The sequence below is a fragment of the Myxozyma melibiosi genome, assembly GCF_037950935.1.
Source record: "Myxozyma melibiosi strain Phaff 52-87 chromosome Unknown BZA70scaffold_1, whole genome shotgun sequence".
NCBI classification, from domain to species: Eukaryota; Fungi; Ascomycota; class Lipomycetes; order Lipomycetales; family Lipomycetaceae; genus Myxozyma; species Myxozyma melibiosi.
In genome coordinates, this window is record NW_027042915.1 from 3,806,084 (window position 1) to 3,817,553 (window position 11,470).

An 11,470-nucleotide genomic window follows, 5' to 3' on the forward strand; every position below is an offset into this window, starting at 1 on the left:
TGGGTGTGTGCGGAGGGAGGAGGAGCGGGCAGCGGTGCGGAAGAGAGGCGGACGAGAGAACAGGAAGAGCTGAACACAAAGCGGCAGAGAACCGAGGAGCTACGCCGACCCAGGCGAGATACGCTAACCCGTGTTCGGACTAGCGCAGGGCTGGCCCTGACGTCATCGGCCCTGTGGTCCCTTTCCTGCCCGAGCTCTCTTTGTCGGGTAACCAAACAGACGAGATTAATTAACGCGATGCAGATTCGCACGTGACTTGATTAGTAACGGCTTCTATTTTTGTTGTTGTAACTAGTTTATTGATCTATTGCTGTAGATATATATCGTAAATACTAATAGTTGTTATTTATATATTCGTTGTCAGATATTGTGTTCAGATGGCACACATATTCAAGGCTTCAGCTCCTTGAAAATCTTCTGCGCGTCCTCCTCGTCATCCAAGTCATACGCCCGCGGCTCCTCGACAACTTCAAGAACATCATCCTCCTCCGCTTCCTCCTCTTGCCCAGGAACAGTCAGTCTCTCCCTAGGCGCATTCGTGTTAGAGCTCTGAGCGCTCGAGCGACTACCCCGGGACGCGTTCGAGGACGTCGGAACTAGCTCGTTGACTTCGTTCTCCATCACAGACGTCGCCAGTCTGGGTAGATTCTTCTCGGCTTTCCGCAAAGGATCTTCCTCCGCTTCGGCATCGTCGCTATCGTCGTCAATTTCAACGTCGTAGTCCGGAGCAGCTGAATCAACAGGAGTATGGACGATCGTCGGCGGAGTTCTCAGTTCACTCGGGATCGCTGAACCCCCGGTGTTTACCCTCAAAGCACTCGGTCGGCGGGGTACATCCTTCACCACAGGACCCGCAGATAACGGTGTTGAAGGCGCCGCATCAGCCTCATCGACTTCTTCTTCAAGAATCACGCTCTGTTTCCACTGTCCTTTCTTCAACTGGCGGGCCGCCACCGTTGCCGTCTGCTTCTTACTCGCCACAGGCGCCGGAGCCTGATGATGAGCGTCGCCATTCGCCACGGGCGAGTCCGTGCTCGGGGAGCGCAGCTTGTCCTTCTTTGCGCTCTTGTTGCTCTTCTGCGAACGGTCCGAGTCGGTGCTGCGTCGCGGCCGGCTATGCCCCTTCTTCTTGAGATGGAAACGAACTGATGGATCTTCAATCGTCTGCTGGAGAATTCTCTGCATGTCTTCGAGCTCGAGTGAATTCAAACACGTATCAAAGCTGCCGTTGAACACCGGAGCAAGCGGCCGATTCTGACTGTCGTGCATCCACTCTGTAGGCTTGGAGTACGGCACATTCGACATCATCATCGCCACCTCGACACTGATATTCTGGCAGTACCGATCCAGGTCCAAGTCGTTGGCATCAAATCCAAAGGGATTCTCAATCTCGAGTCCGATCGCTGCTAATCCGAGAATAACGTATCCGGCCACAACGGTTGCGGGGATAGCTACCCACTCGAGTACACTGACGAGCTGGAAGGGCAGGATCAGGACGAAGATCCAGGCGAGCTGGTTACAGAGAATGTTGTAAGCCAGCGGTAGCGGTGTACGCAGAATTCTCTCAGTGCTTTAACATCTTCTGTCAGTAGAGTTCAACTAAAAACAAAAACTTGATTGATGTACTCACCCAGTCATGATTTCCGAAAGAGTGTTGTAAAATGTGAAAAAGAATGTACCTTCCGGGCCAACAAGAGCACCCTGCTCGTGCTGTAACTCCCTGCAGTAGAGTGCCAGAAAGTTCAAGATCTCGAGCGGAAGATTTCCATGGACGACGGTAGCGCGGGAGATGCGGTCATCGCGATCAACGAGATATTCGGAAATCTTAGGATGCTCCGGTAACCATTGATGCAGGCCGCGGCCAAACATATTGTGGGCCTCGTCTCCGCTCTCAGCGTGTCGTCCCATCGCACTGCGACGGAAGTTGTTGAATGCGGAGGATACCGACATTGTCCGACGGATAGATGGCATAACTGGATCAGTCGGTGAAGCGTTACTTTCAGAAGCAGCAGCAAATGACCGCTGAACCTCCGCCTCTGTCGCGAATTTCTCCGCGTCCATATCCTTTGACTTTCTTTCCTGCTCATTGTGGACCTTCTCGAGTGTAGCCACCGTGGCACGCTTTTGAGCATAGGTAGGGAGATAATCGACGAAAGGACGTAGATCATCGTAATCAGTGCCCAACTCTTCTCGGAGGTGATGCTTGAGCGCGATAGAGAAGGCCACCATGAGCTTTAATGCGACGACCTTCATCAGGAAATCAGACTCTTCGTGCCCCTTACGCAGGGGTACCTGGATCCACACGAAACGCGAGAAGTTGCGAACAGTCATTGTAAGCTGTGCCCAGTACTTTCGTCCTTCGTTATATCGTTCGTAGGCTGTGTTGACGCGGAAAGACAGGGCGAGACCGGTGACGAAACCGAGCATGGTGATGAGTACCGACGCGATTCCCAGGCTGTGTTTCAGGATCGAGATGCAGACAATCAAGGTCGCCCATCCGGTCACGATGCACATCTGGGGAACCAAGCTCCAGAAAATACCACCGCGGAAGCGGAGAGCGTAAGGTAAAGAGGAACGCGCAAAGGGGTCATCGTGAACCTTTGAGTTGAGGAACTCGTTGATTTCGTCTTCGAGAAGAAGCTTCTTGAATCCGGATTTTATCCTTCGGCTGTTGAGTCTGTTCATTCTCTTGCGCTTGGTAGGAGTCTCTGCTTCTGCTGATTCACTCGATTCTGGGGACGTGGTCTTTGCTGTCGGAGCGTGCGAGGATTTGTCGTCCCACATGTCCTTGGAGTCTGTGCCTCGAGAAGTTGCGGAGGAAGCTGAGTTCATTGAGACGTTGTGCTTGTGGTGGTTATTGCGGGAAGCCCTTTGTTTTCTACTCCGATCGGGATCGTGCGGTCGGCCGAAAAAGCCTGAGCTCGAACGATTCACGTCCGTTTCGTCCGCCGGCTCGGCTTCAGCTTCATTTTCCCCTGGGTTGTTGTGGTCCTCGAAAAGTATGCTTCCCCGACGCGGCGGCTCTGCGTACACGCCTGCAGCTGAGACGGCAGACGATTGTGTGCTTATCATCGACAAGGACCTCGTCCTCGGCCGGAAGAGAGACCAGTCCATTGTGCTGGGGTACTAGTAGCTGTTGTGGAGTTCAGACGCAGATGATTTGGGTCGATATTTGTCACGAGCCGCGCTGGTTGCGGATCTCAGCAGGTGGGATTTGGGACAGTGGAAGGAAAGGAAATCCGCTAGCGGCTGAACTATCTGCAGCAAAAGTTTCTACGGGCCTCGAGAAGCTAAAATTACCATCTTGTTATCAGCATTGTTATCAGCAACGACAGTTGCAGCTTCTTTTTGAGATCTGCGTATGAAGTAGCGGAGTAGTCTCGCTAGAGGCAGATCGTTGTACGCATCTGTGGGCTGTACTACGTAGATCTCCAGGTGCTCCATAATTAGCGCGGATGCAGAAGATCCCGTCTCCATCCATTGTAGCCGCTCGCTGCTGTCTGACTCCAGGCTGTGGGTCTCTCTATTGTCATTGACTCCTTCAGTAAGTTAGTTACTAGCACGGCTTCATTTTCAACGCCTAATTAATTACTCTCTGCTGGGCTATATCTAGTCCTCTTCGGTCTGCGGTACAGCAAACGACCTCGTGCAGCTGTAGTAGCGTACGTTGATTATCAAAGACCGTGACTTATCAGAAACATAGAAGCATTGTCTATTTCTCTGTCTTGAATTCATCCATCTCCTCTATCCGGCATTCATTGTCCACACTAATTTTGTGGGTCAGTCGTCGGTCAGCCTCACGAGTCACGTGAGTGCCGGGGTCATCGAATCTGTGCGAGTTCCTCCTGCTCAACCGAAACCGTAGCAAGTATCAAGAACGCAGCAGTAATTTGTTTACGCGTCATGAGCCAGTGATCTCCAAAACCTGATATTTCATGCGCCTGTGATCGAACTTTCTCTCAGCGACTATGGAAGGCTGGCAAGAGGTTTGTCTTGGATTATCTCTGCATCGACTGAGCGCGTACGCGGAGGGCTCCTGCTAATGCTCTCGCGTCTAGATCTACCAAGTCACTGCTCAGCCATTTGGCACGATCGCGCCAATTACGGCCACAGTCTTTGATACCAGTCAGGAAATCCTTTGGACTGGCGATGAAAATGTAATTGCTTTGTTCTCGTTGGTTCTATCCGGTGTCGTCTTGCTGGCTTTGCTTCCTGTTCTGCAAAGTGATGGATGATCATGCTCTGGCATGGAGTCGGATTATTCTAACGTTTTTCATGCTAGGGCCGTATTGCTTCTTTTGCCGGCACATCACTACGCAAATACACTAGTTTTATTGGGCATCGATCAAGCGTATCTCAGATTTTGGTCAATGATCGAGGCGTGCTTTCTCTGGGAAGCGATAATTTGCGAATGACCCAGCGCCGCGGCCTAGTTCGTTTCAACCTGAGGTTTGTCCCGTTTTTCTTTTTGTTGACCCGTGGCTGATGCTGATACTGATTTTGGGTAATAGTGATGATGAGCGGTTAAAAGATCTGTCGTGTATGAGTTACACATCTCGCGGAACCTCTGAAGTTGTTGTAGGAAAGTCAAAACCCGGTCTTCTTCGCGTCAACGTGGATCGCGGTAGCATCGTCGCCGAGCTTCCAACCGAAGACGGCTTCTCAGTGATGCGCCGCGGTGGACGACTGATCTGCGCCGGCTCAACCAAGGGCGACGTCGTACTGATTGATCCAGTTTCCCTGCAGGTCGTGCGCAAGATCCCCGCGCACTCCGGTGGCCTGGTCGATCTTGATTCGCGCGATAACGTTCTCTTGACTTGTGGCCACACTTATCGTGGAAGCTCATACCTGCTCGACCCTCTTCTCAATATCTACGACCTAAGAACGTTCAGACCGCAGCCTCCAGTACCGTTCCCTGCCGGTGCAGCATTTGTTCGTTTGCATCCCAAGATGTCGACAACGTGCCTTGTCTCCTCCGTCTCTGGACAGCTTCAGATGCTCGATTTTGTAAATCCCGCCATGGCGTTCCTATATCAGGCAAACATCCCATATGTTTCTGCTCTTGATTTCTCCTCGTCGGGTGATTATTTTGCTCTGGCGGGAAGTTCTGGGACTGTCCAAGTGTGGGGAACTCCAGAAGCCTCGACCTTCACAGAATTCGGTAGACCTATTGAATGGGCTGATCCTCCCCTCGATACCGGTCCAAGTATAAAGCTTGAAGACGAAGACGTTCCTTTGAACAGCGTGGGAATGCCGTACTACAGAGAAAAGCTTCTTTCAGCCTGGCCTGGCGACATGATTTTCGACTGCGGACGAACTTCATCGCCTATCGATCCTGAGATTCTGGCTACAATGAAGACAGTTGACTTTGTCGGATACGCGCCCTTCCCCAAGAGGCTGCGGAGATATGTTACCGAGCCATTACCTACCAACACGACGAACAGGACAAATTCAAAGACTCCAATGTTCAGGAGTCAGCTTGATAAGTTGATTGCGCAGAACGGAGCAGCGGCAGCGGCCGCAAAGCAGACTGCGGAGGCAACGACAGATCCGGTTGAATCCTTCAAGAAAGTCGATATCAAGTACAGTCGATTTGGAGTCGAGGATTTTGACTTTGAGTTCTATAATCGAACGCGGTATGCTGGTTTGGAAGCACACATTCAAAACTCTTACACAAACGCATTGCTTCAGATTTACAAGTTCACACCTTTGATTTACAATTTTGCACTGAATCATGTTGCAGGACCGTGCAGGCTCGAGAATTGTCTTCTTTGCGAGCTTGGGTTTTTGCTAGACATGCTCACAAAGGCTGAGGGCCAACACTGTCGCGCATACAACTTTGTGCGAACGCTGAGCGCCATTCCGCAGGCTTCGGCTTTGGGACTAATTGATGAAGAAAGCGGTAGTAACAGACATCCGCTCGGCTCGATGTTACAGTCATTCAATCGGTTTTTGCTCGAGCGAATCGCTTTGGAGAACCGAACTCGCGAGAGTATTCTGCAGGAACCTTCTCAACAGCCAAATTCTTTGACTCAGCTTGACTCTATCGCAGGAATTCATACCTTGATCTCGGTCAAATGTGGAAGCTGTGGCTCTGAAAGTCATCGCCGTACAACGTCATATGTAGCTGATCTCGTGTATCCCAAATCTACCGATATGTCGGCTACAACCGCTACTGCTGGCGCTCAGGTACTTTCTCGCTCAGGACTAGACCGGAAATCAGCAGGTTCTGCATCGTCAGCGTCCGCGTCTTCACTCATGTTTTGCTCGATTTTGCAAAACAGTCTGGAGACTCGAACACAAACCCGAGGCTGGTGCGGTGAAAAATGCCGTCGCTATCAGATGCTGACGACCACGAAGCGGATCTCAAACTCGCTTCCGCCAGTGCTTTCTCTCAACGCTGCTATTGATTCACATGCATCCCGACAGATCTGGAATCAAAAAGGATTTTTGCCGATGCGTATACGTGCAGACCTAACGAGCTCTGGTCTCGAAGTGCGAGCTCTGGGTGAGAATGACCCGATACCTCCTGTTGCTGAAGAAGGAAAGTCAGAGACTTATGACTTGATTGGAATTGCTTTCGAAGTGAGTTTCGGCCAGTCTGACAATCATACCGTGTCGCTCATTCGAATCCCTCAAGAAGATGGCACGCGTCAATGGTATTTGTTCAATGACTTCTTGGTAACTCCGTTCCCGGCTGCTGAAGCGCTCAAATTTGATTATGTGTGGAAGACGCCGACCGTGGTGAGCTATCAGAGTTGTCGGGAACCGAACTTGAAGTACTATGATTTGTGGAAACAGCATATGGACGTCTCGCTCCTGACGATTGAAGCCTCCCTCACCTCTAGCCGCGAAGGCCTACGGTTCGAGTTTGAATGTCTGGCAAAGGAGGAAGCACCAAAGCCGGGCATGCTAGTCGCCATCGACGCCGAATTCGTCCAACTTCAGCAGGAAGTCACAGAAATCCGTAGCGACGGTACACGTCTGCTCGTGCGTCCCAGCCGCTTGAGTCTTGCTCGTGTGTCCGTGGTACGGGGACAGGGACCGAAGGCGGGAGTCGCGTTCATCGACGATTACATCTCGACGACGGATGATATCATAAACTACTTGACTGAGTTTTCAGGTATCGAGCTTGGAGATTTGGATCCTTCGCGATCGAAAAAGTCGCTGGTGCCGCTCAAGGTCGCGTACAAAAAACTTTGGCTGTTGTTAAATTTGGGCTGTATATTCGTTGGTCATGGACTTATTAACGATTTCAGAACAATTAGTGGGTTTTCCTCTTCATTTTATTAGCGTTTCGGGAACCTTTGGGAAGCTAATTACCTAATTCGATCTCTAGATATTCAAGTTCCCAAGGATCAGGTTATCGATACCGTTGATATCTACTACATCAAATCAAGACAGCGGTATGCAATCCAATTCTCTGTTTTTGTGATCCTTCTGATCACCAGAGCTAACGGTTATGTAGAAAACTCTCGCTTCGTTTCCTGGCCTGGTATCTACTCCAACACAACATCCAAACCGAGACCCACGACTCCATCGAGGACGCCAAGACTGCGCTATTCCTGTACCAGAAATATCTCGAGATCAACGAGCAAGGCGGGCCATCTGCGTTTGAGAATATCCTCAACGAGATTTACAATGAAGGCAGAGCTACAAATTTCAAGCCTCCTGTTTCTACGCCGTCGGTGGCTAATGCTACGGTTAGCGCGCATGGGAGCAGTAATTCTTGAATCCGTTTGGGCGAGATTGTGTATATTACTTCTGTTGTTGTATATTAGAGAATCGATGCTATATTTCCTCTATCCGTAAAAACCCATATAGAACCCATTTAACGCCATTATATCCCAAATCATGCACTCCATCACTGTCAAACGAGAAGTTATTTCTTTTTGTTCTTAGTGACGGCCTCCATTAACAGCTGCTTAGCGCTCTTCTTCTCGCCTGACGACGCCGTCGTGCTCCCACTAGTAATCTGTTTGCGGTGCTGGGAAACCTTTGCCACTCTCCAAGCCAACGAGTCGCTCGCCTTATTCTGCTTCTCTGTCTCCTTTTTCTTTCCTCTGAATATCCGCCGCAGTTCTTGGTTCTTTGTATATGGATCCCCCCATCGTCGTGTGCTGTCTTCGTATAATTCTTGTATTCGCTTGCTTGCTCTTCTTCGCTGTAGAGTTTCGGCTGCTTGTTTTTCGACTTTTGCAAATACGTCGTCTGTTTCTTCGATTTCTGTCTTTGCATCATTTTCACTGCCGTCATTTGCTGCTTGATCATATCCACTACCGTCATTATTACTCCTTCGCGCACCTTCAACAACTTTGTACTCCGTATTAGCCGGATCGGTCTCAATCTCAACATAATGCGCCTGCCCATGAACGCTCGTAGGCCTGCACTTCTGGCACTTAAACCGGAACGAGAATATCGGCGTCGTATAATACGCGCCCACTTTTTTCTTCTCGGCGTTGAACCTCGTGCCCTGTGCCAGATAGTTTTCGCATCGGAGACAGACAATGTCGAATGGAAGCTCGAAGCGGACGATCAGGATTCCTTGCTTGATTTTGCGGGCGCGGTCGCCTAGGCTGTGTTTGCCGGCAAGTTTGTTGAGTGATGATTTACCATCTTTTATTGGTAAGCGTTAGTATTGCGGTGATATTTTGGCGGAATCTGATAAGAGTTAGGTAAACAGTTGAGAAATCATACCGTAGTCTGGTGGATAATATTTATTGTATCCTATTGCACGAACTGTTAATCCACGCGTCCTTATCATCATAGTCTCAGTATATCTAGAATCTCTCACCTTGCATTGAAATTCAAAGAATCTAAACGTCTCCTTTCGAGTGAAATTAGTCGTATTTGGTATAGAGGAGGTAATGGAACTTGGATAGATATTCGACTCATCAGGGAGAGTAGTTGCTGATGGGTTGGGAGATCAGGACAATTCGGGCCAGAACCCATTTTGCGAGGCTTCAACCTAACCCTGCCATAGAATGTCTTCAACTACAACGCATATTGATTCCTACAAAAAACAATCTTTATATAAGCTGTCGGCTCGAAACATTTAGCGATTTGTAGAAATATATTTTAAGAAAGTAGAGCGGATTCATTTATAGCAATGAAAACCTTGAATCAAGATAATCAGACATGATTAAAAAAGAATATAGAATAGAAATCAAGCTGTGTAGGGTGGCTTAAAGAAATCAAGCTGCCATGGGTGGTGTTAGCACGTGTTGCCTAATCCCTTACCTAAGCCCTCGTACAGTCTTGGTTAGTAAATGTCTGGCCAGGAGGCGGCGGTTGGTTGGGAGTTTACTCTAAGAGCTAACTCGTGTCTCGAAAGTCATCGCGCGTAGTGGTAATTATATCCCCGTTTTGTCGCCCACCATGCCTCTTATATCGCTCAATATATACCCAGCAAATACTAAAAATATCCCGAAAAATAAATAATTTACAACCACCTCCCAATAATGCGACAGCAGCAACCTCCGCCGTCTCTTCACGCTAGAAACCTATCAATCCCCCTAATAATCACCCTAACCCCGTTTTGAAAGTGGGGTGGACCGGATAAATTTTTTTGTTAAGAAATGGTTCGATGGTCTAGTCGGTTATGGCATCTGCTTAACACGCAGAACGTCCCCAGTTCGATCCTGGGTCGAATCATTTTTTTTGTCATTTTTTTATTTGTCGTGGTAAATGCTGAAAAGTTTTTTCTTTTTTTTAACCACTTTTGGTGGTTTCGCGGTCGAGTGTATTGGCGTTGATGGTTATAGTGATGCTCCCTTGAACGAGGAATAGAGCCTAGCTTGCTTCAAATCCCGAAAGTACCTGAATTTAAGTAAACGAAATAGATTATACGTTGCGTGGGTGCTGCCTGAGAGACGGGTACCCACGGCGGTCAGTTAGCTCAGACTTCAGGTTCTACACTAAATTAGTGAACGTCCCTTAGCAAGCGCGGTGCAGTAGTAATAAAGTATAACGATAGGAATAGCAGAGGAGGATGACCCCCGTGCTGACGTTGCGACGAGAGATACCGGTCGATTACTTATGAAAACTAGTTTAAGACAAACGAGAAGATAAAAAGCAGAGAAATAGCGAAGGAGAGACAAATTAGCTGATGGGTTTGGCAACCGTTGGTGGGATTGATGTTCACTGAGAGGTTTTTGATTAGGGCAATCACAGACTCGTCAATGCGCTGTGCCGCTGAAATTATCTATATTCTTTCTTTCTACGCCCTCGTCTATCTGATTTCCTTCACGCTCAATCCTCCTGATTTTAATTTCCTGCACAGTCTCGAGTGGTCTGGGCACAGCGCGGACTTTGCTCGTCGACGGAACGATAACGAATATGACACGATAACTAAAATATGATTTATCGCTGCTGAGGCGGGATGACGCTTCTTAGCCAACACTAGTGAAAACAAGCTCGCTCAGCGCATGAAAAACTCTTTGTGCATGTACGCGCATACGAGCTAGTCGAGAAGTCAGCTAAAGTCCTCGTTGCACCTCCTGCTGCTGCTTAATCCTGCTACTAAACTTTTTCGCCGCGTCCTTTCAGTTGCAGCAGCTACAGAGGCGCTCAAAAGTCAGTAATCAGAGACTCTGCTCTACACTCAGTATTCCAAATGAGGTCTCAATGCTTCTGAAATCCGACAAATAAGGTCTATTCGATCTAGATTATAAAATTTCAAGGGCAGACCAATGTTCGAACAAGCGTTCAATCGCAAAGCTCGCGCAGCGAACAAGGTAATATCATCGCTGAAGGTCAAGTTCTCGCTTCGCTATAATCAAGGGCAGCTGTCCAAATCGACCGTCACAGACGACAGTATATTAACTGGCAATACAGCAAAAAACAAAGAAATAAAACCGCAGCTTCCGGAAGCGGCAGCTAAGAATGCCGGAGATGCACGTACGAGCGGGACGGTTACGTGAAGAGTGTACCGCCTGACACCTTCCAAGACAGGTTGGTGCAGCAAGGTTGGTGCAGCAATTAAACTAATCACTGTTGCATGTGCCCGGTGGTGGCAATCCTCTTCTTTTTTTCTTTTTTGTTTGGGTTTTGCGTTTTCTGGTCCCAATCCTAGTTGAAAGTTTGCTTAGCGCGTCATAGGCCAGGAACCACGCTCGTCCGCTAGCTCGTTGAATGCACTATACGGATATTCGAGCCTGTAACAGGTTGGTCGAGCAAATTTTCGCATTTCTCACTCGAAAAGAACAGAGACAACGCGAATAACGAGATTGAGCAAATACTTCATCGCATATTTCTCATATTACTTCTTTATTAATTTCATTAACTGAATATTATATGTGCTTTCATCGTTCGTTTCATTTGTCACTTGACAAGTTCTGTCTGTCTGCATCTCATTGCGGCACGTAGCATCCGCTGCTTCCAGGTCCCGGCAGTTGCCCGCCCGGCAGGGAATGCTAAATCCAACGCTAGACGCAGCCTTTTTTTTAGACTGCAGGCCGATATAGCAGTC

General features: G+C 48.7%; 3 protein-coding genes and 1 non-coding gene across 4 annotated transcripts; 2 read left to right on the plus strand and 2 right to left on the minus strand.

Annotated features, from left to right (window-relative positions):
• Positions 1–281: 281 nt before the first annotated feature.
• On the minus strand, positions 282–3,216 carry BZA70DRAFT_274066 (Bestrophin, RFP-TM, chloride channel-domain-containing protein). The gene is made up of 2 exons (XM_064911927.1): positions 1,631–3,216; positions 282–1,570 (listed from the first exon to the last, which is right to left on the minus strand). The coding sequence occupies exons 1-2, from the start codon at positions 3,112–3,114 to the stop codon at positions 391–393; spliced, it is 2,664 nt and encodes an 887-aa protein (XP_064771596.1). The 5' UTR covers positions 3,115–3,216; the 3' UTR covers positions 282–390.
• Positions 3,217–3,877: 661 nt separating this feature from the next.
• On the plus strand, positions 3,878–7,756 carry BZA70DRAFT_274067 (PAB-dependent poly(A)-specific ribonuclease subunit PAN2). Its single transcript, XM_064911928.1, has 6 exons — positions 3,878–3,986; positions 4,059–4,157; positions 4,283–4,449; positions 4,512–7,267; positions 7,340–7,406; positions 7,469–7,756. The coding sequence occupies exons 1-6, from the start codon at positions 3,969–3,971 to the stop codon at positions 7,731–7,733; spliced, it is 3,372 nt and encodes a 1,123-aa protein (XP_064771597.1). The 5' UTR covers positions 3,878–3,968; the 3' UTR covers positions 7,734–7,756.
• Positions 7,757–7,882: 126 nt separating this feature from the next.
• Positions 7,883–8,952, minus strand: BZA70DRAFT_265829 (uncharacterized protein; the record flags this gene model as incomplete). Its single annotated transcript, XM_064910985.1, has 3 exons — positions 7,883–8,616; positions 8,698–8,756; positions 8,795–8,952. The coding sequence occupies 3 exons, from the start codon at positions 8,950–8,952 to the stop codon at positions 7,883–7,885; spliced, it is 951 nt and encodes a 316-aa protein (XP_064771598.1).
• A 628-nt stretch (positions 8,953–9,580) lies between these two features.
• BZA70DRAFT_t10 lies at positions 9,581–9,654 on the plus strand. The gene has a single exon. It is a non-coding gene; the product is annotated as a tRNA-Val (tRNA).
• Positions 9,655–11,470: the final 1,816 nt, after the last annotated feature.

Excerpts from the sequence above, each read along its gene's own strand:
- BZA70DRAFT_274066 (XM_064911927.1), bottom strand. The coding sequence starts at position 3,114 with ATGGACTGGTCTCTCTTCCGGCCGAGGACGAGGTCCTTGTCGATGATA. Across the intron at positions 1,571-1,630 it reads CTTTCGGAAATCATGACTGG|CACTGAGAGAATTCTGCGTA; the intron begins GTGAGTACATCA and ends AAGATGTTAAAG.
- BZA70DRAFT_274067 (XM_064911928.1), top strand. Across the intron at positions 4,450-4,511 it reads CTAGTTCGTTTCAACCTGAG|TGATGATGAGCGGTTAAAAG; the intron begins GTTTGTCCCGTT and ends TTTGGGTAATAG. Across the intron at positions 7,407-7,468 it reads TACATCAAATCAAGACAGCG|AAAACTCTCGCTTCGTTTCC; the intron begins GTATGCAATCCA and ends ACGGTTATGTAG.